The following is a 25843-nucleotide window of genomic DNA, read 5'->3' on the forward strand; positions in this document are numbered from 1 at the left end:
TAATATTTAAAGATCATGGAAAATGAGAGGGGTAACACAAGATTGGAAAAGGGCAAATAGCCTGGTTTTCAGAAAGAAAGGGAAATGAACAAAATATGTAAACTGTAGGCCAGTGAATGGGATTTCTGTTCCTGAAAAATTTTTTAAACAAATCTTTAAAAAGGTGATTGGGGAGCTTCTCAAAAGGGAAGTGGTGATGATAGGGAAACACCATGACAATTGAGAATAAATCATGCCACTCCAGTTAATAATTAAAGAACATGGACAGGCAATTTTCGAAAGAAATCCAGATTATCGGTAGCTATGTGGAAAAAATGCCCCAAATCACTAATAAACAGGGAAATAAATTACAGCAACTGAAGTTGTACTTCACTGCTATCAAATTGGCAAAGTGGGAGGCAGGGCAGAGGAAAACAACCAATGTTAGAAGGGCAGTGGCACATTAATGAACCATTCATGGAGCCGTGAATTGTTACCACCATTTTAGAAAGCAGCTTGGAGTTATTTCCAGAAAGTTACTAAACTTTCATACCATAATTTTAACATACCTTTTGATCCAGCAATACTATACTTCTCAAAGAGATTAAGGACATAAGAAAAGGACCTAAGGTACAAAAATTTATAAAGGCTCTTTTTGTCATAGCAAGGAATTAAGAGGGTGCACATCAGTTGGGGAATGGCTGGACATTTGAATCCAAGACTTACCAGGATTGGTTGAAGGAATTGGGGAAGATTCAAGAAGTTGATATTCCAGTATTTGAAGGATTAGCCCTAGTCTGTTTGTCCCAGAAGGCTGAACCAGGAGCTATGAAGAGAAGTTGCATAGAGGCAAATTTAGTCTTGATGTCAAGAAAAGCTACCTAACAGAGCTATCCAAAAGTGAAATGATTTGTATTTAGAGGTGTTGAATTTCCCATCCTTGGAGGTCTTTAAATGGATACTGGAAGACCTTTTGTTGGGTATGTTAAGAGTGGGGGATCCTTTCAGCTATGTGTTTAACTCTATGGCCACTGAGATCCCTTCCAGCTCAGATTTTGTGTTTCATTAATTAGCATTCTTAGTTTCCTATCTGTTTAAGTAGTCCTCATCTCTCCATCTTGTCTACAAATACAGCATGCATTTTATAAGATCCTCTGGAACATAAATTTAGAGCTGCAAGGGACTGTAGAAGCCATCTCATTCAGCTCCCTCTATGGGCTGTTCCAGCTATAAATCTAAATCCAACTCTAAGTGAATACTACTGACCTTTCCAAGTGTTAGCAAACTACCCCTTTGAATATGCTTTAGACATTTGCCAAGAACAAAGTCAAGCTCACTGGCCTGTAATTAAAATGTTCTTCCCTCTTTCCCAGTTAAAAAAAAAAAACACAAAAAAACCAAAACCTGCAACTTTGTCTATCTTCAGATCAGTAGTTCCTCTTTTTTTTATGATTATTCTTCAGAGATTACTGATGGTAGATAGCTCAGCATTCATGTCCATAGCTTCTTTAAGGACTCTTGGAGGCAGTCTAGATAGTGATCTGTGAGATTTCGTGGTCACTTCTTTCCAGGGTTTTGTAAAATTTCTTCTTTAGCAGTTTGTTCTTTACTAACCAGAATCATACCTACTCTACTGTTGAAGAAATGCATTTTCATTGTTAAGGAAAGTCAAGAATTTATCAGCTGCTTTGCTTTTAGTGGAATGTTCAGTAGATGTCTGAGTAGTTCCTCTCACACCACTGTTATATACTGCCCCCTTTCAGTTTATCTTCTTTTTTCTGAACTCATCATTTATTTCCTCCTCTAGCCTAGGGTGTCTCAGTAGTTTTTTGTTTTGTTTTGTTAGTGTGGGCCTAGAATTTCATTATTGTAGAGGGCTCCCAAGTGAGTTGAGGAAACTTAAATCTACCAGTGCAAATCTTAAACTGAGATCAATAACTTTGACATTCTTGCAGTTCCTTGATGAAGATACTCCATCTCCTGAATCCACATTTTCAGTTGGCTGTCCCTGAGAACTGTAACCTTCTCCCTCATCTCCACCTCCTAACTTCATTAAAGTCTCAGCTAAAAATCCTATCTTCTTCAAGAAGCCTTTTCCAGTTTTCTTTAATGCTAGTGTCTGCACTCTGAGATTATTTCCAATTTATTCTGAATGTATCTTGTTTACACATAATCTTAACAGCTAGCATATATATGTATGTGTTCATCCTTCATTGCTGAAGAAGACCGTGCCATGAGAGGGCTTTAATGTTTGCAAAGTACTTTAGGAACACATCTCATTTTAGCTTCACAACAGCACTGGTTAAGGTAGGTGCTATTATCCTCAGATTAGGAAACTAGGCATACAGGTTAAGTGACTTGTCCAGTGCCACAAAGCTAATAAATGACTGAAGCAGGATTTGAATTCAGGTGTCTCTGACTCCAGATCAAGCATTCTATCCACCTAGCTCTCTTTAGTTTGCATTAGATTGTGAGCCCTTTGAGAGCAGGGATTGATTGGGTTTTTTGCCTTTCTTTATATCCCTTAGGCACTTCATAAATGCTTTTTGATTTGTCTGTTCTTCCTATATTATACTTGGTGATAAATGGCTTAAACAATGTTTCTCTTTTGTCTTTGTGCTCCTACCATATTGCCTGGCACATAGTAGGTTATTAATGAATGATCCTTGATTGACATATATGGATGACTTTCTTCTCCCCTTCATTTTTATTTTAAAAGGCTATTGATCAGGTATGCATGTCTCCAGGCAAATTTTTTTTATGTACTCCATCCCTGACCGAATATTTATCATTTCTGTGTTTCAAACTATAATTCAAAAATCAAATCACATTTTTCAGATACCATTTTAATCAGCGTACATTTCCTATATCGCTTTATCTTCTGAAACTAATACCTTTGGTTAGCCGCAGTAATAAACACACCACCTGTGCCCCCAAGTTATTGACTTAGCTTAGCCTTCAGTATCATGGGAACATAGATTTAGAAGTAGAAGAGAACTTTGTTGTCATCTAACCTCTCCCTACTCATTTTACAGATGAAGAAACAAAGGTCCAGGGAGATTGTGACTTGTCTAGGACATACAGATCATTAAGTGGTAGAGACAGGATTTGAACCCAGTTTTTCTGACTCAATATCCAGTGTTCTTTTCACTGCATCATGCTGTTCCTAGGACTTGGGCTTAACTCCACACAGTGATGAGACATCTTAGTCAGACTTAAATGGAAGTTCTACAAAAGATAGTTTGTTAAAATGTGAATTTTTATAATAACCTATCTATTGACCATTTTGTCATCATAAATCTTTGAAAGTAAGTTTGCTTTTTAGAGAATTTTTTTTACTATATTTTTACTACAGATAGTCATTTTTCATTGTACTTTTTAGAGCATCAGTGTTACCTAAAGGGGAAAGTACTTGGTTTGAAGTCACAAAACTCCATGATCATACTAGATTCCCATCCTGACTCTGACACTTAAATGTTGTCATTTTGGCCACACAGAATAGTAGAGTTGAAAGAGGATCCTAGAGGCCATCCATTATGTTTATATGTGACTAAGAATCACCTTTGCAGCACTGCCCACAACTGATCAGTCCAGCGTCTTTTGGAAAGTTTTCAGAGAGAGAAACTCATTACTTCCTGTTACAACCCATTCACTTTTTGGGTAGCTCAACTTAACATCAAGCTTGAGATTCCATCTCCCCTCTTCATACATTAGTACAAGCTGTCAGCTACGGCCTGTAAGACTCTCTTCCCATCTCCTCTTCAGAAGAAGCCTTACTTCAAGCCTCAGATGCCATGTCATCCTTTCCCTGATTTTTTGTCCCCCTGACCCAAGTTGTCATTGCTATCTCCTTTCTCTAATTATTTACCTCTGTACATTTTATTTCTCCCTTCTTCCCCTTTCCCGACGTAAGCTTCATAGGCACTGAGCTGTTTCATTTTGTTTTTGTATCCCCAGTACCTACCATACGTTGCACATAGTAGGCACTTAATTAGTGCTTGTTTAATTAAATTGTTATGTATTCTTGGAAATCCAAGTTGAAATGCATTTTCCCATAGGAGCATTTTTATAATTGGTTAGTTGCTGAAATATTATAATTCAGTTAAAGTGTTATGAATTAAGTCTGCCTGGTGACCTCATCAGCTGTCATAGCTTTAATTAGCATCTCTAGGCACCTGACTCCCAGATCGAAGCTTTCTCCTCATCTCCAGCTTCACATCACCAATTGCCTAGAGGACATCTCAAACTGGATGCCCCATAGACATATCAATCCCCGCTCTCTGTTCATAGCCACCCCCTAGTGAAGACTCTAATCATATCTCCCATGGATTATTGTAATAGCCTTTTAATCAGGCTCCCTGTCTCAAGCCTTTGTCTTCTTCAATGCATTCTGTATTCATCTGCCAAATTGATTTTCTTGAAGCACACGCCTTTACCATGTTGCTCTCTGCATATCCGAGGCTTGCTCAAGGATAAAATACAACCTCCTGCTTGTTAAAACCCTTCACAGTCTAATTCCAACCTATCTTTGTAGACTTGTGCATTATTCTGTCTTGTACGTGAAGATCTAGCCAGACTGGTCGTTTTTGCTCTTCCTCACACATGGCAATAATACCTAGCATTTATATAATGCGTTATGACTTACAGAGCACTTTTTATCTATTATTTTGCACGTTATATTCTCCCTCATCAGTACCTTTGCACTGGCTATTCCTCATTTCTGAGAAGTAGTGCCTCTTCGCCTTTATCCCTTAGATACCCTTCCTTGAAGCTTCAACTCAGGAGTCATCTTCTACATGAAGCTGTACCTGAATTCCACCTAACTCCAGCTCTTAGTGTCCTGCTCTCGTTATGTTTATATCTATTTTGTTTCATAAATGCTATATGTGCTTTTATGCACATATTATCTCCTCTGATAGAATATAAGCCTTTTGAAGGCAGATACTTTTGTTTTTGTCTTTGAATTCCAGGTACCTAGCATAATAAATTTATTAAATAAATGCTCATTGTTTGGCTAATTGCCACCATTTATAATATTGTTTCTGTAGGAAAATGTATTCTGAGTTCCGTACAACTAACTTCAAAACACACTTTTGTAACACAGCCGTTGAATTCATTGGAACCACCTCTATAGTCCTATGTCATTTAAGCTGTAGGCAACTTGTAGGGAAGAAAAAGAACTTCCATATATGGCCACATATATTTTTAACTGAATTAAAAGCTGTTTTAGTAACATTATACTTGGTCCCCTTTTCACAGAATGGGCAGCAAATTATGGATGAGCCTATGGGAGAAGAGGAAATTAATCCACAGACTGTAAGTAAAACCAACCTTATTAAAATGTAGCTTAGGTAATTAATAGATCACCACCTTTCGTTAGCTTTAATTTACAAGAAGGAAATTCCAGGATTCAAAATTTCAAGTAATATTAATCGTGTAGTATTATAACATTAATATTACATTATTGGTAGCAATAGTAGTAAAAAGTAACTTATGCTTTCAAAATTATAGTTGTCAAATACATTTTTTTGTGGTACAAATTCATGTAGCTAATTGGCTACAGAGTAGAAACTAAAATTTAGGAAGCCTTTGTCTCCAGCTTTGGTGCTAGATCCACTTCTTTTTAAAATACATTTCCAATGAGCTTTTCAAAATGTTTTGTGAAACTGTCTAGCTGATTTTGATATAAGGGGAAAATGACTTGTTTCATGTTACTCGTTACCAAGTTAGTTAAAGCTTGAATGTTTAAAGAAAGTTCAAACTGATCATAGACTTAGTAAGAATAAATGTCTCACGTACTGGGAAAATATTTTTGTTCTTGTCTTTTCCTAAATATAAATAAATCAATAAACATCATGGTGTAGTACAGGTTATGGGTACAGGGACAAAAGGCCTGAGCCCCAACTCTGGCACTGACAGTAGAATTTTACCTCCCTGTGCTATGGTTTCTTCATCTGTAGAGTGGCATTAATAAGATATTATAGAATTGTGAGGAGCTTTCTCTGTAAATCTAAAGCACTGTATTGGTATGGTTTCTTAGTAAGAATGACAAAGGTTCTGTGTTGTCTCCTTATACATCTGTCAGAATCATAGAAGTTACCTTGAAAGATGTTAACAATAGAATTGTATTTGATCCTCTGATTGTGATCACATGAGGCATAAAAACAAGGACACGTGTGCTTATTGTTTAGTCATTTTCAGTCATGTCTGGCTCTTCATGAATCCTTTTGGGGTTTTCTTGGCAAAGATATTGAAGCAGATTGCCATTTCCTTCTCTAGCTCATTTTACAGATGAGGAAACTGAGGCAAACAGGGTCACCCAGCTAATAAGTGTCTGACTCCAAGGCTAGCACTCTGTCTGCTGTGCCACCTAGCTGCCCCACACAGGCTTACCAGAGGTGTTTGCCAATTTCATGGAAAACGGTCAACACAGAGTTCAGAAAGAAGAGGGATTTCCTAGAGGACAACACCCCCCGATACGTCTATTTGTAGATGACATTGTGCTGATTGCATTGATCCCCAGAATATTGCAGAGCTCTCAGAATGAGATTCGTAGTTGATCAAGAGTTTGGCCTAACTATCCATATAGTCAAAACTAAGTGAATAAGTGTTATCCAAAATATGATATGCAATAGGAAACTGCACAGTGGACAGTTTATACATCTAATCTATCAGCATATATCTCATGAACAGACAATGTAATGACCAAAGAACAGGACCTTGTATTAAGCTTAAGTATTCCAAGAAGAGTAAGTTGGATTGCTTTGAGAAATGTTGCTTTGCTTTTAATGGTCCCAGTGTTCCCCTTGCAATAAAGGTATTTCTTTTTCATAGTAATATTCTTCTTGGAGTTACTGTATGGTGGTAGTCATGGAATACCATATTCTCCAAAGAATTAAAGTTGAGGGTTGCCTGAAGCATACAGTTATGGTTCCTGGTAGGTGTGAGTAATCTATATTATTTTATCAAGAATTGATCAAGAGGGGTAAAGGATGTCATCAAAGAGATGTATGACTCGGGGGAATAAAGGTGTGGGCTGGTAGCAAGAAAGATGAATGCTAGGAAGCCCACATGTTTTCTTGGTAGCTGAACCACATCAAAAGAACTGGACGAGAGCCCCTATCACCCTGGGCCCAGGCCTACAGCCAATCTGTTGGAAAAAAGAAGTGGTATCAAGGGTGTGTTGAAGACTTAAGTTTGACAAGAAAAGTTACCTCTTTATTAGGGACAGAAGAGATGATAGAAGATGATGGCAGAGGGATGTAAGATGAGGAATCTTTACTTTCATACATAGTTCTACCATCTAATTTCTTACTTTTCTTCCCTTCTATTGTTTTTTTAGAGGATATGCTGCTAAATTTCTGGTTGTTCTTAGTGTAAGAATGAATATTTCCTACTTTTTTGTTGATAGGCTTCTGCTTACATTTTTTTCTTGTTGCATCTATCACAGTAATACCAGAATTATATTTGAATGGATGGAGAAATTAATAAATCAGTACAGCCCAGAGCCCCTTAGAGTTCTATTCCATTCAAAAGGTAGAAAGAGTGGAAGTTTAAAAATGTGTATAAAAGTTTTACAGAAGAATGACCGCTGGTGTACCTTCTGCATTTTAGGGGTAAGTATGTGAAGTTTGGAGATAGGGGATTTGGGTTCAAATTCTAGTTCTTCTACTACTCCTACTTCTGTGGCCCTGAGCAAACCATAGCTTCTCTGAATCTCATGTTCGTCATTAGTAAAGTTATGGTGCTGAATTAAGTATCAAGATCACTTTTGGCTCTGAATCTATTCCCCTAATATGTATGTCATTATTGCCAGAAACGGTTCATATATCATTAAGTACAGAGAGTCTAAAACAGAATTATTTAAAATGCTAAAAAATGATTGTTTACTCTTTGACTGTGCTGCTGAGTTGTTTTTTTTCAGGAAGTTTTCTTTGGTGTCATAGCTAAACCCTTCTAAATAATGTGAAGTATTATAGCCTGTGTACAGTACAATGATGACTTTTTTTTTTTTTTCAAATTTCAGTTAAGTAAAATGAAGACCATCAGGCCATATAAAGGAAATAATTTGGGGCCAGGAGTCAAGTTGTAAATTATTAAAGTATGTCACTTAAGCTAACCGCCCCTAAATTTTAACCTATTCCTTTATCACCATTAATACTCTTTTCTATCCTAATCACCCTCTTGCGACCCACTTGCCTTTCCTCTCCAAATCCCCATAAATACACTAGAGGAACAGAGGTCAGAACCTTCTGGCACTTTACCTGAAAGATTTCTAGCTGTGTGGTCTAAATATAATGTGAAATAAGAAAAATGATCATATATGTTTATAACAAATCTGTAGGCTAACTGAAGATTTAAAGATGAACTTGATGAATATTTTCTAAAAATGATTACTACTTTTAGATTATACTTAACTTATACTTAAGTTTAGATTATACTTAAGTATACTTAAACTTGGGGGCTGTTGATTAAATTATCTTAGTTTCTTCCTTCCACCACATAGGTGATGGACTTATACGGAATGAGACATGAAATTTTTGGTTATAACCAATGTGGGACTTTGTTTTGCTTGATTGTGTATATTTGTTACAAGGTTTTATTTTTCCTTTTATTTCAGAGATAGGGATAAAGGTGAAAAGGAAAGAAAAATTCTATTAAAAATTAACTTTAATTAAAAAAATAAATTTATAGATGATGTTCCTGTGTGTGCTTATACGTGTGTATTACACGTTGTCTACTGTTGAACTAATTCAGTAATTAAAATTCAGTAGCCAAAATAGGGGAAAGGATAAATTTTGTGGTGAACTCAACCTGGAAAAAGTTTATCTTCTAAAAGCACTGCAAATGGATTTGGGGGGAAGGGGAAAGCATCTTATAGCAAATAAGAATGAACATTTTTTTTAAAGCAAATTATTTTGCCCATTGTTTTACAAGTGGCTTACTAGCAATGAATGCCATCCAAATAAAGCTAAAAGATGACTTTGTGACCATCTCTTTTTGTATTGTAAAGAATATTCAATTGACAAGTGATTGCCTCTTAGACTCATATTTTTCTTGATTCCTTTGCAAAAAGGAAAAAGCTTCATTTACAGTCACAGTCATTAAATGAATCTCTGAGTCTCCTTTTTCTTATTTGCCTCTAGCTCCTCTATACCATGCGGTTAGAATTTATATTCACCATTTCTTGTTTTAGCTAATAATTGGTTTTCTGTCCTGTTGACAGCTAAGTGGCACAGTGAATGTAGTGCCAGACCTGAAGTCAGGAAGAGTTCAAATACAGGCTCAGACATTTACCAGTTTTGTGACCCTGGGCAAGTTACTTATCCTCTTTGCCTGAATAGCAGCCTTTTGTCATAAGATCATAGTTTCCAAGTTACATGAAACCTAGAGGTCATCTAATCTAGCCTCATTATTCAGGTCCTGTTTATATCCAACTCATTGTAGTTTTATGGAGACTTTTTCATTGGTGATAGGCAATTTTTCAGGATGTCATAGGAGATCTCATATATCATGTAACGTTAAGTTTAGCTTACAGGTATTCCTAATAAAACTGTTTGTCAAGTTGATCATGCCATCTTGTAGTTTAATGGGAAAAGTTCTAGGATAGGAATCAGGAGGCCTTGTTGCCAGTCACTGCATGTAAACTTGCTGTGTGACGTTGGGTAAATCATTTTGCCTCTTTGGGCCTCAGTTGCCTCGTGTATATTGAGGATTTTATTTTGTTGTTGTTTATTGCTGAGTTGTTTTCAGTTATGTCTGACTCTTTGTGATCCCATTTGGAGTTTTCTTGGGAAAGATACTACAGTGGTTTGCAGTTTCCTTCTCATTTTACAGATGAGGCAAACCAGGGTTGAGTGACTTGCCCAGAGTCACACAGCTCATAAGTCTCTGAGGCCAGAGTTGAACTCAGGAAGATGAGTCTTCCTAACTTCAGGTCCAGCACTCTCCACAGTGCCACCTAGCCACCCTGAGGGTTTTAGAGATGATTCTAAAGTTCCGTGACTTACTGTTCCATGACTCTGTAGCAGAAATGAGAAATTTTGATAATCCCAGCCTTCTCTGTGTCTTCAGATAGGTGGTAAGCTTGATAACATGTTGGCAATCACAGCCTGTTCCTAATCTTTCAAAAAAAAAAATAAACTTGCCTTTGATTAAGTTTTCTGATTTGTGGCCTATTCTCTTTATCCAAAGAAGAACTTTACAGAGTTTAAATGACTTTTATTGAGGTAGTTGAATCTATAAAAAGACTTGAAATAACCTTTTGGATTCCTTTTTCCATTCTGGAATATGACTAGACAGATTATGAAATCTGGAATATTATGGCTTAATTTCAGTGGTGCTAGAAAGTAGATTGGAAAGGGCAACTAAATTCATTTAACCTTTTTAGAGCCGACTGAACTCAATCATTGAAATATCATCTTGCATTTGTTATAGGGTGTTGTGTTTTTCAAAGTATTACTTTGACAAGGTTGGTGAATGTTTTGTAGATTTAGATCATTCCTTCCAAGGCAGTATATAATCCACTAGACCAAACGATCTAGATTCAGGTCCTGTCTCAGACATTTACTAGGTGTGTGATCATGGCTAAACCTCCCTGAGCTCGTTACACCTCATATTCATAAGCCGCAAGATAGGAATAATGATACTTGTGCTACCTAGTTAGCCAGGTTAAAACATTACGTAAATGAACTGGTAGTGTATTTTCTTAATCTGATGTGCAGCAAATACGTTATTGTGGTCCAGAATCTACACCGCAGTTCAAGGGTTGTGGTGGATGAAATTTATGCAGTTGTTCTGTCACTCTTGCCTCAACAGTAGAGGCAAATGATTTTATACAGTGTTAATTAACTTTTTGGGTGGGGAGAGGGGAGGTAAAAAGTGTGGACCAGAGAAAAAATGAACCATTTCCTAAAGAAGTCTCCTCCAAGATAAAATAAACGTACTTGGTTAATTAAACTGATCATAATGCTAACATAAATCCGTATGTGCACCAAACATTATCATCTTTATCTTTAGCTCCAAGAAAAGTATGCAGTTGGAATGACAGGGGTTAAGTAACTTTCACACAATTGGTGACTGAGGCTAGATTTGAACTCAGATTTTATTGACTTCAGGCCAGTGCCTTATCCACTGCACCACTAGCTAGCTTCAAATGAATCTTGATTTAGGACAATTTCAGGCAGAGAACACAAAACAAAATGGTCTTAGTTTTATGACTACTGACTTGACTCCTAGAAGAAAGGGAATCAGCCCTGAGCAAGCACTTTGTCATCTCCCTTTTTGTTTCTGTTGTTTTCCAGAACGCAGGATCTAGTATCCTCATCTTGGCAGTCCAGAAGAGCAGCCCACTCCCACCTTAATACACGCACCAGCGGCTTTGACTACCCTTTCTACTCTTGCTCCTTTCTCTTTTTCTAGAAAAACTCCCATTTCCTTATGGCAGCTGTATGATAAAGATTGAGTGAAGTAGGAAATCTCTGCCCCAGAATAACCTCCCGACACTCCGGAGGAAGAGGCAGAAGAGAAGATACATTTTTGCATCTATTTCTCTTTTCTTTTTCTTTGTTTATTTGAGGAGGGGGGAGGGGGGCGTGGCAGTTTACCTTAACAAGAGAAAGACAGAATGGATAAAGTGTTGGCTATTGCAGCCTTCCAAACTAGCCTCTGTGGTCACATTGTATCTCCTTGGTAAAGTTTGCTTTTGTCTCTTTCACTTGAATTCTCCTTCATTCTACGTTTTCTTGCCAAGTACCTACTTGTTACACTGTTGTCTCCAAAGTCCCTTCTCCTCTACCCAAGCCTGTCCTCTTATCCCTCCCATTCCAATTAGAAAAAGCATTGATTTACATGTAAGTTAAGTGCTTATTCAGTATCATTTTCTTTGGCAAGGCAGTTATAAGTGACTTGCCCAGGATTACACAGTTAGTGTCAAGTGTCTGAGGTCAAATTTGAACTCAGGTCCTTCTGACTGCAGGGCCAGTGTTTCATCCACTGCTGCCCTTTCATCCTCCTAGCTGCCCTTTATCATGTAGTTTCAAAGTCCTTACATCAGTAGATTTGGTCTTTTAGTGGGCAAACTTAACCTCTTTTTAAAAAAAAGTTTACACTGATAATTTATCGAGTAAGCCTTTTTCTATTGAAATACTAAGCTGTAAAGAAACTATTCTTTTCTCCAAATGCTAAATCTGCTGTGAAGCTACAGAGACTGATGCTTTGTGATTTGGCTAGATGGGTCTCATTAGTTTAATTCCTTTTCTCAGCTGTCATTTAAAGGCAGACAAGTAGATCCTCTTTCACAGTAACTCATGGATCAGACAAATTTCCAACAAGGCCAGACCTAGAAGCATGGAAAGAAATGCAAACGCACGCAATCGAATAAACAGGAGTGGAATTCCTTGACTATTGTGAGTTAAGGAAATCCTCTGGTTTCATAGCCTATGTCTAATCTCATACAATACTTATACCATAAACACATCGCAAAAATTTGCCTTTCTTCAAGACAGTTGGTTTTTGAGCATCAGATCAAGACTGCCATTGTCTCTGCTGCTAGCTTTTACACTGGAGTTGTTTTGTGGTTCCTTAGGGGAACTGTGATAAATGAGTAGTCTCATCTGTGATACTGAGGATAAAGTACTGGACTTAGAGTAACATGCCACTTCACACACTATCTGTTTGATCTACGCAAACCCCTCAGTCCCCTCTGGCTTCTATTTCTTATTTTATGAAATGTGGATAATAGTAACCATGGTACCTACCTCACAGGACTGTTTGGAAAAGCAAATAATGTAATGCAGGTAAGATACTTCGCAAATTTTCAAGCATCATATAAATGTAATTTATGAAAATTATGATTAATCTCATCTTATAGCCAATGATAAACGTTCTGTAGTTTAGATTAAAACAGAACTGGAAGAAGTCACTATTCTGCTGTTACACTTTAAAGTTTAGCTGATTATTGCACAAGTGGATGAGTTGGATTGCTTTTCTGTAACTGAATAAAAGTATTTAGGTGTAAGTTATATGCTCCAGGCTCGTTAGCAGCCAGGATAATGAAACTATATGTACAGCATCCTGGTGCCTTATAGTTTTTATTTTTTTGTTCCAGATCTCTAATTTTTAAAAGCTTTTCATTTCACATAGTGCAGAGGCCAGGTGTTTGGAGTGAAGACATTTACAGATCAATGTTATGTTCAGGCAATTGTTGACAACAGTTTTGTCTGTAATAATGCTTCAATTCCAGCACGTTTCTATTGGATTCAAAAAGCTATTTTGAAGGGTCTGCATTTGGACTACGGGGATTTGTTGCCAGGTTATGTTGGATAGCAAGCTCCTGATGTATAATTCTGGCCACCCAGTAATCATTGGTATCATCATTATCATCATTTTATTCTGATAAATTCCCCCATTTGCCTCTGATGAAAAGTGACCTTTGATGGCTATATATGACTTTAATTCCTTCTTACTCCAGTCCTGACAAAATCAAGAGGAAGCTTTAGGTCAGTCCAAAAGACCTGAATTAGTGAACTCATAATTAATAATGCATTATTATACTGAAAGTGCTGTCCTTCCTTTTCCCCTTCTTCCTTTCTAAACAAATAGGAAATTAAGTGAAATAATTATGTGTAAGGAGGAAACTAAGATTGCTAGTCATTAAGGTCAACTAACTTGTAATAACTGACAAATCCAGCTTTAAGGTTTGTCAAACACTTTGCATGCATAGTCTCCTTAAAACATTGCTGTAAATTAGGTATGAATATATTATTTTCATTTTACAGTTTAAGAAACTAAGCCTCAGAGTTTAGGTGATTGATAAGGGGCATACAGTTAATAAGTGTAGGAATTAGCATTCAAGCTTGACTTAAAAGTCCAGGGCTCATTCTGCCATACCATCTTTGTTTCAAGGTCAAGAAAAAGTAAGAACCACGAAGCGAAGAAGAGGAAAGTGAATAATACATGAAATGACACTGAAAAGGGAGTTTCCAGTGGATTATTTTCACTCCCATACTAGACCTCTAGTGGGAGGAAACTGTATCTGTAGTTCATTTTGCTTAGGTGCTACAATTTGGAATTCTCTTGTCTTATTTTTCTGTCTAGATCATAAATTATTGACAAATAGTTATAAATAAGAGAATTTAAACAGTTGTAGTGATAAGTATACAGATAAACAGGCTTGCCTTTAGTGTTTTGATTCTTCCCTTTTCTCTTACCTGTCATCTAGTTATTAAGTCCATTCCTATTCTGTTTCTTTAATCTCTTGTATTTTATCTGTTTGCCTTTTTCCTATCTTGTCATTAGCCTTATTTTGACCCTCAGTCCTTAAGCTCTAGTCCCTAGCAAATTCCACACAGGTTTGGCCATTCTTTGCCAACTCTTAAAGTTTCCTTACAGTAAGGTAAATTAAATGTCATCGGGTTGACATTTCTCATGAAGTACCAGCATTTTAAATTTATATAGTTTTTATTCAATATTGTGTCTATTTTATTTGACCATTAGTATTACATTTCTCTTTTTCATAGCAAATTTATGAGTTGAATAGCTTTTTTGAGGGAAAATCTGGGAACCTAGTCACTTTTGTAACAGTTTCTGTAGGGAAAGGGATTCTTTTTGATGAAATTATATAAGTTGGAGCCTTTCTGGTGTACAGATAATGTATTTCAGCACTTGATATCATGCATGCACTGTAGTTTCCATCTCTACTGTTCCTGCTGTGCTTTAAGATTACTACACTGGGAGGGAGCCAAGATGGCGGAGTAGAAAGACGCACATGTGCTAGCTCTTACCCCACAGCCCATAAAATAGCTGTAAAGAAGAACTCTCAACAAATTCTAGAGCAGCAGAAGCCACAGAACAACGGAGTGGAGGAGATTTCTATCCCAGAGAGACCTGAAAGACCAACGGGTAAGGTCTGTCTCACACCAGACATGGAGCAGAGCCCAGCCCTGCCATGGCCACGCGGCACCGAGAAGAGCAGATCCGAGCAGGCTTCAGGGACAGAATCTCCAGCTGCAGCGCAGGTCCCTCAAACCCACAGGTGAGAAAGCTCTTTCACCTGGGTGAGAAGGGAACACGGTGTAGCCCCAGGATCAGCATCCATTTTTGTAGCCCTCAACCTAAAGACCCCAGGGAAATCGAGCAGCTGATTGGCATCTCAGCCCTGAGTAGCAGCCCTGGGATGAGGAGGAACATTGAAGTGGTGGGGCTGGAGGTGGGTGTGGAGAGACAACCCTACTCGTAGATCCTGGGCAGAAAAGCTTGTGGTTGCTTCCAGACCAGAGCACGGGCCAGGAGAGGAGTAAACTCCTCTTCCTTGACTGTACCACCTTGGAGGACCTGAGGACTTACAGGACCCTAGTCCACACCTTCCACTTGACAAAGGACTCAAAAGTCAAGTATCTGGCTGGGAAAATGCCCAGAAAAGGGACAAAAAATAAGACTATAGAAGGTTAGTTTCTTGGTGAACAGGTATTTTCTAACATCCTTTCAGATGAGGAGGAACAATGCTTACCATCAGAGGAAGACATACAAGTCAAGGCTTCTACATCAAAAGCCTCCAAAAAAATATGCAATGGTCTCAGGCCTTGGAAGATCTCAAAACGAATTCTGAAAATCAAGTAAGAGAGGTGGAGGAAAAATTGGGAAGAGAAATGAGAGAGATGCAAGAAAATCATGAAGAGCAAGTCATGCTTGCTAAAGGAGACCAAAAAATGCTGAAGAAAATAACACCTTTAAAAATAGACTAACCCAAATGGCAAAAGAGATCCAAAAAGCCAGTGAGGAGAAGAAGGCTTTAAAAAGCAGAGTTAGCCACATGGAAAAGGAGCTTCCAAAGCTCACTGAAGAAAAGAGTTCTTTAAAAATTAGAATGGAGCAGATGGAAACTAATGACTTTATGAGAAACCAAGAAATTATAAAACAAAACCAAAAGAATGAAAAAATAGAAGACAGTGTGAAATATCTCACTGGAAAAACAACTGACCTGGAAAATAGATCCAGGAGAGACAATAAAAATTATGGGAATACCTGAAAGCCATGATCAAAAAAAGAGCCTAGACATCATCTTTCATGAAATTATCAAGGAAAACTGCCCTGATATTTTAGAACCAGAGGGTAAAATAAATGTTGAAAGAATCCACTGATCACCTCCTGAAAGAGATCCAAATAGAAAAACTCCTAGCAATATTGCAGCCAAATTCCTGAGTTCTCAGGTCAAGGAGATAATATTGCAAGCAGCCAGAAAGAAACAATTTGAGTATTGTGGAAATATCTTCAGGATAACACAAGATCTAGCAGCTTCTACATTAAGGGATCAAAGGGTTTGGAATATGATATTCCAGAAGTCAAAGGAACTAAGATTAAAACCAAGAATCACCCACCCAGCAAAACTGAGTATAATACTTAAGGGGAAAAAATGGTCATTCAGTGAAATAGAGGACTTTCAAGAATTCTTGATGAAAAGACCAGAGCTGAATAGAAAACTTGACTTTCAAACAGAAGAATCAAGAGAAGTATGAAAAGGTAAACAAGAAAGAGAAATCGTAAGGGACTTACTAAAGTTGAACTGTTTACATTCCTACATGGAAGGATAATATTTGTAACTCTTGAGACTTTTCTCAGTATTTGGGTAGTTGGAGGGATTACACACACACACACACACACACACACATACATACATATATGTATATAGATGGAGGGCACAGGGTGAGTTGAATAGGAAGGGATGTTATCTAAAAAAATAAAATTAAGGGGTGAGAGAGGAGTATATTGGGAGGAGAAAAGGAGACATGGAATGGGGCAAATTATCATAAAAGAGACAAGAAAAAGCTTTTTCAATGGAGGGGAAAAGTGGGGAAGTGAGAATGAAAAAGTGAAGCTTGCTCTCATCACTTTTGGCTTAAAGAGGGAATAACATGCACACTCAATGCGGTACAGCAATTTGTCTTACACTACAGGAAACTAGAGGAGAAAGGGATAAGTGGAGTATTGGGGGATGATTGAGAGCTAATGGGAGGAAGGAGTAATTAGAAGTAAACACTTTAGAGGAGGGACAAGGTCAAAAGAGAGAATAGAATAAATGGAGGGCAGGATAGGATGGAGCGAAATATAATTAGTCTTTCACAACATGGCCATTATGGAAGCTTTTTGCAAAACTACACGTATATAGCCTATATTGAATTGCCTGCCTTCTGAGTGGGGAGAGAGGAAGGGAGAGAAGTTGGAACTCAAAGTTTAAGGAATGAATGTTGAAAATTGTTTTTGCATGCAACTGGGAAATAAAAAATACAGATAATGGAGTATAGAAATGTATCTTGCCCTACAAGAAAAAAGAGAAGATGGGGATAAGGGAAGGGGGCGGGTGTGATAGAAGGGAGGGCAAATTGGGAGAAGGGGTAATCAGAATGCATGGTGTTTTGGGGTGGGGAGAGGGGAGATCTGGGAAGAAAATTTGGAACTCAAAATCTTGTGGAAATGAATGTTGAAAACTAAAAATAAATAAAACTAAAAAACTAAGTCCCTTCTTTTGTCTTTATCCTTCTGTCAGCAGTTTCTGATTTTAAGCAGAAGAGAAAGTAGAGCTATAGCTGAGTTCTTTCAGTTTTTATAAAAGTTACAGAAAGCAAGGTACAGTATTGCATTGATAAATACAAATACATACTTACATACATGTGAACAATGTTAGTATAATTTCTGACGTTAGTTAATGCCTTAGTTTTGGTGCTTTTGACTTTTTTTTTACTTCAAGTTCTGTCATTACAGAAAATTGAATACTTTTACTTCAGTGAGTAAGAAATAAGGATCCATGGGGAAGATTTTTTTTTCAATTAATAAATGTTCATTTTTCTTTCCTTCTCCCCCACCTCCAGTTTAAGCAAAATAAAGAAACTCCCATGGAACACATGCATCACAAGCAAGACAAATTCCCACATTGTCCGTATCCAAACATTTGTGCCTCATTCTGCATTTTGACTCTGTCACCTTTCTGTCAGGACGCAGATAACAATTCATCAGGTCTCTGAAATCCTGGGTGTTCATTGTACTGGTCAGAGCTCGTAAGTCTCTAGAAAGCCCTTGTCTTTACTATGTAAATTGTTCTGATTCTGCTTGTTTTATTCAGCATCGGTTCATACTAGTTTTCCCAGGTTTTTCTGAATCCGTTTATGGCAGTATTCCATTTGTTCCACCATTCCCCAATTGACAAGCACCCCCCCCCCCTTAATTTCCAGTGCTAACTTCTGTATGTGATCTCTTTGAGACAAAGACTTAGTAGAGATATCACTGAATCAAAGGATGTGAACTGAAGTTGAATGAGTAGAGGAGTAACATGGTCAGATCTGTGCTTTAGGAAGATTATTTTGGTGGCTGAATGGAATATGTAGTGGGCAGATCCACCAGCAGGCTCTTGTAATAGTCTAGGCATGAGATAATAAGGACCTTCACTGGAGTGTTAACAGTGTCACAGTAGAGAAGGGGGCATATTTAAAAGATATTTTGGTCACGAAATCAATAGACCTTGGCAATAGACTGGATGGGAGTGGGGAGTTGGGGGCGGGGGGGAGGTGGAAGGTGGGAGAAATTGAAGAGTCCAGGATTACTTCCCTGAGGGACACCTATGATTAGGGCTCATGAGCTGGAGGAGGATCCAGCAAAAGGGACTGAGGAGAGGTCTCCTCTTCCCCTCAACTGGCTCCAGGCAGTAGGGCTGCACAAAGCCATTTCCCACCATCTCCAGTGCTTTTGGACTTATTTGGAATTCTCCATCATGCTTCCCCAGGAAATGCTTTGTTGGGTAGTCTTGTGCTGCAAGATGGAATTTTCCTAGTCAGTACCCTCTTCACCTCTGATTGGGCCCTTTGGCTAAAGGGCCATGAATCAAAGAATGTAAGTCTAGAAAAGACAGAAAGAGAAGGTAAATAATGAGAATGAGGGAGAGAAGTCTTTTTTTTTAAAGAGTACAAAATATTAAATTTTAAAATAATGAGCAAAACAAACTGAAGGGAAGGAAAAGAAGGAGAATTCTACTTGAGTACTTAACTCAAAGGGAAAAAAAGAAAGGAAGGATTAAAAAACAAGGTCAAAATGAGAAAGAAAAAAGAGCTAATAAGTAAAACTCCAGAACGATGGAAATGAGTAACAAATGAGAGGAGAGGATTCAGGATGAGAAGGAGAAAACTGGTGGGAATAGGGTTACCTTAAAGTAGATTAAACTAAAATAACTGAAAGGACTATAATACTGTGTTTAGAGAGGGAAAAGAATTTTAAAAATCCCAGTCTTGTTGAGGATAATTAAGTTGACAGTACTCTTTTCCCTTGGCAATATAGTTCTTAAACTAAAATTATTTTATGACTTTACAGTCACTTAATTAAATTTTTTTTATTCTGAACTTAAATACTAAAGAAGTATTTCATATACATGGTGGAACCCAGAAAGAGGATTGTATGTGAAACCAAGAATATCTTTTTCACACTACTAGCTTTTTTAAAAAAAATACATTTATGATATATGTGTCACTTTTGAAATAGTCCTGCTTGTCTGAGTTTCTGAATTTCCTTCTCTTCTGTTAATTTTCTCAAATGTTGCAGTGGCATTTTCTTGGCATCACTATTGCAAACTCACACACACACCCCTTCCTTCCTTCTGTCTCCTATCCAAATAACTGAACAAAAGAAAGGAAAAAAGACCCTTGTAACTAATAAACAGAGTCAAGCAAAATAAATCCATGCAGTAGTACGTCTACCTTGTGTCAGGAGGTAGGTAACAACTTTGTTTCATCATGAGTCCTTTGGGTGTAGGTTAGTAACTACAGTAGTCAGAGTTCTTACAACTTCTGAAGTTGTTTCTCATCATAGTCTTGTTGTCCTTAGAGAAATTGTTCTCCTGGTTCTGCTCACTTCCCTCTGTTCCATTCCTGCCACCCAAGACTCCTTAAAGTTACTTTTATGATGTAGTATTATCCCAGTGTGTTCACATGCCACAGTTTGTTCAGCCATTCCCAGATTTCTCAGAAGCGCTCTGAGGCATCTCCTTAAATTCTGCTTTTTCTCCCCCTCCTTCTAAACCCCTTCAGTCTCATAAAGTTGGATTTGCTTATTGTTCTGTCTTCAGTATCCTCCTCCCTCCTAATTCCCTCTCATCTACACTTGTTTCCCTGTTGAGTTTGATATACTTCTATACCAGGCTCTATGTATGTGTGTCTGTGTGTGTTGCAATCCATCTTTGTTCATTTGATGCCCATTCCCCTCCCCCCCTTCCTTCATGTTTATATATTCTCACACTTTATAAGAAATATTAAGTTCTGACCTCTTCTATACCAGTATATTCCTCCTTTTACCCTCACTTTTCCTTCCCCTCTTCAAGCCCTCAAATTAGTCTACCTTCAGGACCTGTTTTCCTTATTAATTCCTTCATTGTACCCTTTGAAGACATTAAAGTCCTGAAAAAGTACTTGTTTTTTGCCATTACACCCCTGCCCCCATTAAAACATTACATTATCACATAGCTCCTTCCACTTGGTCAAATAAATTTATTATATTTCAAAGTTTCTACTAACTGTGGACTTTCATCAGAAATGCTTGGAAGTCTATCTCATTAAAGGTCCAGTTCCCTCTCCTGCTTCCCCCATTACACTTAGCTTTGCAGGCTGAGCTATTCTTGAGTGTACCCTTGATTTTCTGTATCTTTTGCCTGTTGGAGTATTCCGATATCTTCTTAGCTTTTCAGTAGAATTGACCAGGTCTCATGTAATCCTAATGGTAGGTCCTTGGTTCTTAACGCCTTTCTGGATATTTGCAATATTTTTTTCTTTAACATAGGAGGATCTGATTTTAGCTATGATATTACTGAAATGAATTCCTTCAAGGAGGTAATCAGTGGATAATTTGCCCTCTGATTCTAATAGAAATGGGCAGTTTTCACTTAATTTCAGGGAATTCGGTTAATTTTAAAAGAGCTCTCTGTTTTCCAGGTCTGTTGTATATAATATCAAGTATCTTACATTATTATTTCTAAACTTTTGATTTTTGTATTAATATTTCTTGTTGCTTAATGGAGTCATTGATTTGTGTTTGATCTTTTCCAATTTCCAGAGAGTCCATCTGGGTAAGGTTCTTTTTCTTCCAAACAATTTATTCTCTTTCCAATTCTTAAGAGCTTTTAATTTTTTTATTTTCGTTTATTCTAGGTATTCATGTAGTCCTTTTGGAAATCCATTTTTTCTTTTGAATCTCCATTTGCAATTGTTATGCAATTAGATTTGCAATAATTTTTTATGCTTGTGAATGTTCTCTTTGATTTATTCATCTCTGCAGCTTTAGTTCCTGAATTGGGTCTTTGTGGCAGAGCTAGGTTTCACCCCTGGCTAAACTTTTTTGGCGGGAGTGTTCAACCTTGTTTGAGCTTGACCTGCATCATCTTGTGCTGACCTCTACCTCTCAGGATTAGAAACCTCTACTCTCCTTCCTCAATCCACCACCATACCCCCATTCCCACTCCCACCCCTGATCTTTGAAGGATAGAGCACTGATTCTCTCAGGAAGCATTGTAAGAGGTCCTGGACCTGGGCTGGGCTCAGTCTTATGGCATTCTGGTCACTGCCACTACAGCTTCAGCCTCTGTTTCCTCTTTGTGAAATGAGAATAATATAATACCTATCCTTCAATAATTTACTACATGTGATCACTAGGAAAAGCACTAGTATTAAAGTCAAATAAAATAACTGAGTCAAGCCTTGATTACAAAACAACCATCTGCGTGACCATAATCAAGACTTCTTCCTTTCATAGAATTTAGATCTGGAAAAGATTTAAAGTCTAAACTCAACCCCCTCATTTTATAAATGGGGGAATTGAAGTTAAGAAACTTGTGCTGATAGTTTTGCTACTCCAAATTCAATGTTCTTTTTATTATTCTGGATTCAGTTTCCTTATCTATAAAACTGAGATTGCAATTCTTGCTTTACCGAATGTCAAAGAATTATTTTGAGAAATGTACTTTGTAAATGAGCTGCTTTTGCGGATTTAAATATGCTTCATGTTTATGTAAGATATCAACTCATGTGACCTCTTGGCTATGACCTTTAGTTTTAGTTGAAATAATTAAGAACGTAGCCTTTCTGATTTTGGACTGGGCACCTGAACCTGTTTCTCTATAATTTGAGAAGTTGAATTCGATCAGTATTTTCTAGAGCAACTCTTTTTCCCCTAAAGTCACTGAAAACTTTTGAGTTTGAAATATATTGGCAGATCCTTTAAATGCTAATGGAGCTAAGAAGACTCTTGATATTTAGGGTGCTATGAAATAGTTCAGTCTAGGAAATACTCCTAAGAGGAGGACATGGCAAAATAGAAGAATTTAGAAAAGGGCCTATTTTATATCTGTTTTTAAGGTGGATGCATACATAATTTCGTATTTGGCGTTTTAAGAAAAGGAGATATTGCTAGCAATATTTTCATGAAACCCCTTTTCATGCATTGTGTAGACTGCCAAGTTTCCATAGGAACTTGGTGGTCTGTGCAATTTTATGGGATCCATACAGTTGTATCAGATATTGATGCAGTTGATCAGGAAGGTTCCGTCCAGCTGCAACATGACATCTGCGTTTCAGTTTCTAAATAAAACTTCTGAAAAACAATTTTGAGACTTTTTCACCATAGACTAGGAACATTCCTGAAATAAGCCTGAAATCTTAAGCTAGTTTTAAATATATGCGTGTAACATCCTTTAGTGTAGGTCAGATAGGAGCAGAAATAAAGAACAGTTTACTTTTTTGCATGTTGTGAGTCTTAATAGCTTGTTTTATATGCATTCCGAAAAATCAAATTTATGCTTATTATGAAATGAAACTGATTTTATAAAGTTGTCTTGCTTTAGTAGCATTGTACAAATGTGCCACATACCATTAAAGTATTACCACTTGTGAAGATTTTTAAGTAAAATATCATATCTGTTGTCATTAGTAATTTGCTGTTATCTTCCAAGTTTTCTGACTTTTCTGGGCACATGGACTAAAGAACATTTGTGAGAGGGTTTTACTATCAACAAATCTGTTTTGGTTTCCTGCAGTAGTCCCTTGCAGTTATCAGCTGTCTATGTACCCTGCCTTTAGTTTTCCCTTTGCTTTACCACAGGAAAACTATTGGGTCCTTTTCAAGCATTTTCAGACCCGCCTGACAGGAAATTTTCTAATTGCCGGAATAGTTGGTAGGAGAGAGAACTTCTAGGGGCTTGGTTTCCCTTTTTAACTTGGGAACCTTACGGTCAGAAATTAACATCATGGTTTCATAGCCATGTTTAAATTTTGGGCCTTTCGAATTCGTTCTATTCAGGTAAGTTTGTTTGGCATTTTAAAGGAAAATGTTTTGCTTGGGACTAGCCATAATCCAAATAATGAGAGCATAAAACTCATTTTTCATAAGAAGCTTTAAAGAGGTTGGTTTTTTTCAAGTATTGTGTAAATAAAACTTTTTAGAAGTGCATTGAATTTTCTTTTACTGAAAGTAACTCAGTAATATGTTTTATACATCAGTTATAGTGCAGGTATATGGATGTTTTATTAAATTTATTTACAGTGGCATGTAATTTGTGAAATTCTGTAATCTTGTAATACAGTTCCATTTATTTTGTAATGATTTAATCAGTATTGGCATTAAACAGTAAATATGGACAAATATTAAAAATTCATAGCAAGAAACATTAAAATACAGTTCAAATATTTCTTGAAGGGGATTCTAAACCTAGCTCTAAACTTCATGGGTAACTTCAAACCCTCCTTTTTTCTAGAATTGGTAAGTACAAAAAAATAGTTTTGAAAACAACTAGATTTTTTTTTTATACTTTCAAAGTATACATTGAGTATAGAAAAAATAACTTGAAAAATATATTTAGCATTAAAATATACTTACAAAACAACAATTTAAATTGCATTTATTCAAGCGTCTCTCTCTCTCTCTCTCTCTCCTTGACATCTTCTTTCAGAACTTAATGTTAATAAATTTTGTTTTTGAAGAAAAGAACAGTGCTTTCTGAGAGGTATTACTATTAGGAATAATATTTATGGATAACATAGCAGTTATTAGAATTACTATTCCACAGCCTTTCTTGTGGATTTGTTTTTTCAACTTTAGACACCAGGAATTAGTTTATGATATCTCAGCATATTCGTCCACGTAAAGGAAAAAGCCAAACATAAATTTCACCAAATCAGGTAGTTTGAACTTATTGTAGAAATAGTTAAGGTAACTTGGCTTGCCTTCTCACTATTTTGTAAGTAACTAGCCAGATTAAATTCCGTGTGTCTGTGTGTGTGTGTCTGTGTGTGTGTGTGTGTATTTTTACAACAAAGTCTTTTTAAGTGCTTTGGGGAGGGGAAATGTATTTTTGTTTTCATGAAGTTAAGATTTTCCCTCTAGAGTGTTATAAACCTGCACAGGTCACATTCTGGAGTTAGATATTTTGTCTGTGGGGAAAACAGGTATTTTCATTACTGTTGGGATGTAAGTAAAAGTTGTATATTTTAGTGAAGTCCTTTTGTGGAGGGGGTTTTTTACGTATTATTGCGCTGTTCTTGAAAATAAGTAAACAGCCGTGTGTTTTTATTGCATTATTTAAAGCCCTTTATTCGGCAATACTTGAATGTTTTGCTTAGAACTTTAATGATGGTTTTTTAAGTAAAGCAAGTTATTATAGAAGTAAATGCATCTAGAACATTTCCTGACTCTGGGCAGGGGAGGAAAAAGGAAACTATGTATACAAGGCAGGGAACAATTCCAAGTGTTGAGTCATCCTTTTAAAATCAGTTAATATCACCCCTGGTAAGTTTGTTGCCCTTAATATCCGCATACCAGAATTGGTCTGATGTAATCCAAGCAATCAGGATTTAGCTGCTCATTTTAGAAAATATTTTTAAGTTTTTCTTCTTTCACATCTTTTAAAATCCAAAAATACATTTCCTTGTAGCTCTGGAAGGTGAACATTTTGGTTATACGTGTGTGGCTATGTAGTTTTCATTAGAACGTACAAAACCACTTCTATGGCTTGGCTGGGCATATGTCTGCCTTTATCCCTGCTTTGGAAGCATCAAAACTAAATAGGAATACAGTACGATATTAAGAACCATGGCAGCTTCAGTTTTGCTCAGGATGGGATCAGCACTTTTCAGATGAATTTGTGCTTTATACAACAATACATAGAGTTAACTATACTTATAAAATATTTATATAGCATAACAAGATTTGTTACTCCAAGTCCAGCACTTTAATGAATTATGCTGTGCTGCCTCAGTGCCCTACCATGTACATTAAGTGTCTGCCACTGTCCTCCAATAATAAATGTTGACTGAGATTTAAAGACAAAAGGGAAATAGTTCCAGGCCTTAAGGAATTTATACCCTATTGACAGAGGGTAGGAAGGGATACCCAGATAACTAAGTATAAAGTCATCTAAGGTAGAGAGTGCATAATGGGGAGAATAAGTGAAGTGGTGACATCTAAACTGAATCTTTTAGAAAAAGATAATGATTCTTTTTTTTATTATTATTTATTTTTAACACAGGTTTATAACAGATAAAGCAATTCCAACTTTTGGTCAGGTGATACTTCTCTTTAAAGCATTTACAACATGGACCACAAAAGAAAATTTTTTTTTTAAACATTAACCAACTGAGACACAAATAATATTTATGTTGCTAACTTCACAAACTCTTGACCTAATTGTCTCCACAGTATTACTAAGAGTTAAAGGAGCCCAACTTATTGTTGTTGGTCTAAAGTCCTATGCCTAATAGCTTAATTTTAGACAACCTCGGATGTTCCTGTGCCCATAATCTATAATTGAATAGATCTGGTATTAAGCTTACAATCATTATGACTA

General features: G+C 36.9%; 1 protein-coding gene across 6 annotated transcripts in view; it reads left to right on the forward strand.

The window, feature by feature from the left end:
• RPS6KA3 (ribosomal protein S6 kinase A3) overlaps positions 1-25843 on the forward strand; it is a 107075-nt gene that overhangs the window by 9903 nt on the left and 71329 nt on the right. For 4 of the 6 annotated variants that reach the window (XM_072615318.1, XM_072615313.1, XM_072615317.1 and 1 more), the window contains exon 2: positions 5239-5295. The exons of 1 other annotated variant lie outside the window; for it this stretch is intronic. In XM_072615318.1, the coding sequence (XP_072471419.1) occupies positions 5254-5295 (42 nt within the window). In that variant the 5' untranslated portion in view covers positions 5239-5253. Of the gene's footprint in view, positions 1-5238; positions 5296-21896; positions 23302-25843 lie in introns of those variants that run through there. One more of the 6 variants, XM_072615315.1, reaches the window with a different exon arrangement.

This window comes from Notamacropus eugenii, chromosome 5 (genome assembly GCF_028372415.1).
Source record: "Notamacropus eugenii isolate mMacEug1 chromosome 5, mMacEug1.pri_v2, whole genome shotgun sequence".
In the NCBI taxonomy this organism is placed as follows: Eukaryota; Metazoa; Chordata; class Mammalia; order Diprotodontia; family Macropodidae; genus Notamacropus; species Notamacropus eugenii.